This window comes from Octopus bimaculoides, chromosome 7 (assembly GCF_001194135.2).
Source record: "Octopus bimaculoides isolate UCB-OBI-ISO-001 chromosome 7, ASM119413v2, whole genome shotgun sequence".
In the NCBI taxonomy this organism is placed as follows: Eukaryota; Metazoa; Mollusca; class Cephalopoda; order Octopoda; family Octopodidae; genus Octopus; species Octopus bimaculoides.
Genome location: NC_068987.1, coordinates 13,541,499 through 13,548,027, shown reverse-complemented (window position 1 = coordinate 13,548,027; position 6,529 = coordinate 13,541,499). Strand labels below are relative to the sequence as shown.

General features: G+C 34.0%; 1 protein-coding gene across 1 annotated transcript in view; it reads left to right on the top strand.

Annotated features, from left to right (window-relative positions):
* The window catches only part of LOC106869751 (liprin-alpha-1), a 323,919-nt gene that overhangs the window by 222,921 nt on the left and 94,469 nt on the right, over positions 1–6,529 (top strand). The window contains exon 10 of the mRNA XM_052969123.1: positions 3,577–3,701. Coding sequence (XP_052825083.1) covers positions 3,577–3,701 — 125 coding nt within the window. The remainder of the gene's footprint in view (positions 1–3,576; positions 3,702–6,529) is intronic.

Genomic DNA, 6,529 nt, shown 5'->3' with positions numbered 1-6,529 from the left:
CTCTCTCTCTCTCTCTCTCTCTCTCTCTCTCTCTCTCTCTCTCTCTCTCTCTCTCTCTCCACACACACACATATATATGTGTGATGTTGAAAATGCACTTGCAGTCTTTAAGAAGGCTTGTTAACTGGTTTCACCATTTCATGCTTTTCAAAAGTAGTGTGGGATGGAGGAACATTGAGTCATGGCATAACTATCTCACCTCCACCTCATGGTACTTTTTTTTTGAAACTCATTGAGTCGTGAAACCAGTTTTGTAAATAAATCCTTTTAAAGACTCAAACTGCTTCAGTTAGCTTAGCTATTTTTCTTTCTTTGTTTTTCTAAGAGTTGACATAATATCTATGGTCCCACCCCACTGTTAATTCTGATAAAAAAGTTTTTAACAGTTCTACCTCACCTTTTCTACCTATATATTCAGTAGCACAGCCCACAACTAATGTATTGTCTGATTTGTAATTCATTTCTTTATCCAAACATTTTCCACCTTGTGACTACCCCTTGTCTCCACTGTTGAACACAGTTATCACTCATCTTCACGATGAAGACATGTTCTCCAAGGTTAACAGTTTTCATTGCTTTGCCATTAAATAACTGTTTATTTAGAAACGTAACTTGTTGTCCATCGTCGTCGTCGTGTTCATCCCGTCATCTTGACATTTCTGAAGCACATTCGAATGCATGTGGCTGCAGTCAAATGTGATGATGAACCATTGCGTACTACTGCTGTTTACTATTAATATGTGTGTGTATACATATGTTTATATATGTATATGTAAGTGTGACTATTGTGCAAACACCTAAATATAATAAATTACATCTTCATTTAAAAATTACCAACCGAAATATACTTAAAAGACATTTTTGAGTAAATATGCTAATAAATGAGTAAATAAATATAAAGACTAATTTAATATTATAATAAATATCTGTATCTATATATATATGTATACAGATATTCGTTTTTTGTTTGACTAAATTAAGCAAAAGAAAAATAAACTTGTTTGATTTATTTATCTATTTATTTTATTTTCTCTTTAATCAATCATTAACATTGCTCATGATCTCTTTAAAGGTTGGGGGCGGGTGGAATCCATCAACTGATAACTTCTGTATGCTACTGTGTGCGTGAGTGAGTGACAGACAGTGTGTATGCGTGCATGTAAACAGTGTTTGTTAATTATCTTACTATATTGTATCACGGTACTGTTATAACCATTGTACTCATCTCCGCTTTCTCATTCAACCTGACTGTTATTCTAACACATACACTTTACCTTTCCACCATTGCTGTCATCCCCTCCCCCACCCTTTCTCTCTCCTTCCCCATTGCCTCTTTTTCATGTCCTGTTTTGTATCCATCATATCTCATCACTCTTTATTCCTGATTCCTTGTTCTACTTTCATTTTCTCACCCACTCACCCACACATTATGTACTCTTACTTTCTCCCACTCATTTTATATCCTCAAATTCTTCCATCTTTGTCTGTCTCTCTGCAATTTCCCATCCTCATATCTTTTCACTCTATCAAATTCCTGTATCTTTTATGTTCTCTATCTCTCTTTCTCTCTCTCTCTCTCTCTCTCTCTCTCTCTCTCTCTCTCTTTTATTCTTTAAATTCCTTATCATCTTTCACTCTCTAAACTCCCTCACCTCTATCAATTTCTGTCTCATCTTTTATTTCGTTCTATTCCATTACTTTTCCAATTTCTTCATTTCTCTCATCTTTCAACTCTACTCCTGTCTTTTATCTTTTTCCTTATTGTATTCCATCGTATAATCCAGTGTTTCTCAAGGTAGGATGCACACCCCATCTGTGGGGCTTGGGTTACTTCAGAATGGGGCATAAGTAAGTGGCACTGCAATAAGGCTTTAATTAAAAGTTCTTTTGAACACACACACACACACACACACGTATTTCAAATGAGATAGCAACACAGCTAACTAATGCTTAGTACTCCATGGAAATCCAGATATGATCAAATTCCAAAAGAGTATTAAACATGATTTGTCCTCAAATTTTCTTTCGATACTATATACATTTGAATACTTTACAGGCTGTATATATCTGACTTTAGAATAAAACAGGAGATTTAGTTTATCTTTTTATTATATCATTGATTACACAATCTTTACATGTATTTCACTAGCAAATATTAATATGTTGTGTGTTAATCATTAAATAACAATGGATTGAATTATTATGGGGAGAATTTACAAAAAAACAAAAGACGAAGACAGGTGGTGTAGACAACAAACAGATGTATTAGTTTAACTCTTGAGAAGTGAAGAAGTCTTTAACGTTTTGAGCATATGCTCTTCCACAGAAAGGAACACAGAAAGCAGCAAGGAGAGAAAATAAAGAATGTGTAGTGGCTAGCGATCTAATTATTATTTTCTTCTGGAGAACTGACATTTCAATGAGATTATGCAATTGCCTACATAACAATTATCCCACAACATACTAGCATTCACGAGTGAAACACCTGTAAAGATTGTGTAATTTATGAAGATATAATAAAAAGACAAACCAAATCTTTTATTTTATTCTGCTCCCAGGTATATATTAGATGCTAATGTTGTCCTTTCATGGTGAAATGGTTTTTTTTTTTCTTTTTCTCTAAGAAAGCTATGGGGCAAAAATGATTGAGAAACACTATTCTGATCTTATCCTTTCACTTTAGCCATCTTGTGCCATCTCTATTCCACTATGGTGCCTCTCATTTGATGCCCCTACCACCACCTCTTTGTGTCTTTGCATTTCTTTTAATTTCTTGAAAGCTGTCCCTATATTTCTCTCCTCAACTTCACCCACCACACTTTGTACCATCCACTTGTACCTGGTTTAACCCCACCATCTTATTACTGCATGCTCCTTCTCTATCCTTCATAAACCCTCTCTTTTTTTTAATCATATTTGTTTGTCATTCTTCTTTACAAATTGTTAACCTTGCAATCAATTATATCACGCATGTTCTCTTTTATCATACGTCTCACACCATTTTTCTTATATTGTACTCTCTCACCACATTCACTTCCCCTTTATTTTAGATATTTTAAATTTCCAAACACATCTCCAAACTCTTGATGTTGATTTTTCTTTTCATTGTTGTTCAGCAGTAACTTTGCTGTGGTTGTTTTGGAGATTAAATTACTTTCAGTTAATAGCATATAAATCCTTGAAACTTGAATTAAATAGTTTACTCTCTTTCTTATAACTGAATAACCTGTAATCTTTTCTTTCAGTATTACCTGTAATATAAGGGCATAACACAAATATTTAATCTTTTCTGAAAGATACATCTACACACACTAAATTCTTGTTTTAACTCTGTTTCTAACTAAATGCTTTAGACAAGCTTCAGCATTTTTGTATCACATCAGAACAATTAAAAGTGCGCTGAAGGTTTGCTTTTTATATATAAAAGAAGAAAAAAGCTTTAAAAAGCAACAACCAAATATTGGAATTTTTACTGGTATGTTTCTCTATTGCCATGACTTATTAGAAAATGTAAACAATTTATTTTATTTTAATGTATCTCAATTTTCTTTTTTTGTTTTCTTATATTATTTCCAGGCCGAGCAACAACATGGAAATGCCCAAGAAAAATTATTATCACTTGAACAAAGTCTCACTGACCAAACTAATGAATTACAAAGAGTAAGTAACTTCTTTGGTTTGAAGATTTCTTATTTGAATAGAAATACATAAATAACATAATTCTGCGTTTGTGAGATGAAGAAAATATATTATTGTATACTGTTTATATTAGTCAGAGTGATGTTCTCATCTTGATTGTTGCTTTCACTGTGTTTTGGCTGTTGTACACCCCAGCTTTCTTCAGGTGTTTTATGATTCACCTTAGTGCCTTGTCTGGGAGTGAACATCAGGTGACTGTACTGCATTAAGCAATGCAGTGCAGTCACCTAGAAGTTCTGTGTCCACTCCTAGATAAGACACGGAGGTGAATCACAAGACACCTGAAAAAGGCTGGAGCTGAAATGTAGTGAATGCAACAATCAAAACGAGGACACTTCTCCAACTGATGTAAACAGTGTACATAAAGCATAAATGTTGTCCTCCCCAATTCTTTTTATGTCAATTTGTTTTTAATTTTTGAATAGAAGTCAACAGTTAGTTTTGATATTCTGACTTTTCCTCAAACTTAGAAGTAAACAATCTGTTTTGATATACTGACATTTACTCGTCAGACAAAAATAAACCGAGGCCAAATTTTTGTCATTTGGTGGTATATATGCTCTCTTTTTCATTCTGCTAGCAAGAGATGAATGAAGTTAAATGTTATGCAATAAAATCTTAGCTAAAGCTGAATTATCTCTTTATTCTGGAGGACTCCCTCCCTTCTAAGCTCTACTGATCTGTTGATAGTGTAAAAATAGAAGTCAGTTTCCATATAGACAAAATATCCAATATCTTTCCTCATGTGTTTATATAGTTAATTTTCTTTTCTTTTTTTAACAAAAAACTTTAACTTTTTTTTAATCAATTCTTTATCTTAGTTTCCAATTCATTTTAAAAATGTGTGCCTCTTAACTGCTTTCACCGATGTACATTGTTAAGAAGCTGTTTGATTTGCATTTGTAATATTAAAGTAAGCACCATTAATTCTGTTTAAAACACCCACAGGAGATTTCATTGTTGCAAGTCTGTTGGTAACCTATTTATTTTTGCCATGTGTTGATTAGGAACCAGGTGTTCGTTCGCTTTTAATGCATATAACTCTGTTATGCTGACTGTATTCCAATATTTGTTCTACAAATGTTCATGTTTTCTATTTAATGTTTCTCTGGAAACTTCTCTTCAAAACTATTGCCATGCTGTTGCTGATATCAGTGTGTTTGGATATTTTAGCATAGAATGTTGATCTGCTATTGGCAGATAAATAAAGTAAAACATTAGTGTAGTATGTTAATTATTAATTGTAATTTAAATGATTTCTTTTGGTAAATTCATCATTTATGAGAATATGTGTTAGTCAGTGATAAACAACAGGAAGCTTGTTACATCAACTGTTTCTTGGTTTATTCCTAGGAATATATATTATCATGCTGGTTTTCCACAGAGAAAATGGAGTATATATCCATTAAAAAAGCGGTGCCTTGTATAAAGCTTCAATTTTTTTTTAGTTTAGCTTCCTCTGAGCTTAATAAAATACCACATTCATTGGCATATAATACATTATAAGCAAGCCATAGGTGACTGAGAAGTTGGCAGTTTGTTTCTGGTTCAAAAGTAAGTTTCTTAGCGATGATGTTTAATTCTGTGTCAATCACCCACCCTCACCACACCACACACAGGCGCAGTTCACCTCTCTTAATAGAATCAACACTGTACATAATTGACAAATGATTTATTGACTCAAAATATTGAGCTCTCCCCCTATAGCTGGGAGGATGTAATTTTAAAAATTTAGGTAATACTGACATAAACTAGATTCATTAGCTTTATCTCAATGGATTTTTATATTACTCCTGTCTCTGTGCTGAAAATCGTGTTTGGCAGAAAATGGGAATGACATCAAGACATGGGATTAAATATGAATGTGAATCAAACTTTATGCACTTTATTTATTTAATTATTTCTCATTCAAATTAGATTGGTAGCCTAGAAACAGACAAAGCATATGATCAGTAATTATTTAATATATTGAGGGGAGGGGGCTGGCAAAGGAAAGTATTTGTGAATTTCAATATTTATTTGTCTTAATTCTACTGCAGTCGACTTTGCCTTTCATCCTTTCGGGGTCGATAAAATAAGTATCAGTTGAGCATTGGGGTCAATGTAATTTACTGTCCCCCTCCCCCCAAAATTTCAGGCCCTGTGCCCATAGTAGAAAGGAATATTTATTTGTCTTGGGTTTATATGAAACTCTATATTTGTCATCCATGGTAGTCTGAGTTTCATCCTTAAATTCTATTTGAATATTGCTAATGAGTGAAGATGGTTGGATAAAATCCATAGTCTCAGTTGGCCATGCTTGGGGATCTTGCTGGAAATTTGAATGAATGTTGCTTCTGTTTGAGTCTTGTGGAGAAAGTGCATGAGACCATTAATTCTATTTAAAACACCCACAGGAGGTTTCATTGTTGCAAGTCTGTTGGTAGCCTATTTATTTTAGCCATGTGTTGATTAGGATTCAGGTGTTTGTTTGCTGTTCATCATCATCATCATCATCATCATCGTTTAACGTCCGCTTTTCCATGCTAGCATGGGTTGGACGATTTGACGGAGGACTGGTGCAACCGGATGGCTACACCAGACTCCAATCTAATTTGGCAGAGTTTCTACAGCTGGATGCCCTTCCTAACGCCAACCACTCATTTGGTCATGCTGACTGTGTTCCAATATTTGTTCTGCAAATGTTCGTGTTTTCTATTTAATGTTTCTCTGGATCTACCCCTTGACTGCCAGGAATCATGGGTGGTGAAAATGGAAGGATATCTCTATGTGCATGATTTTGTTTTTGCCATCGTTCCCCCACATACACAAGGAAGGGTTTTTAAAAATT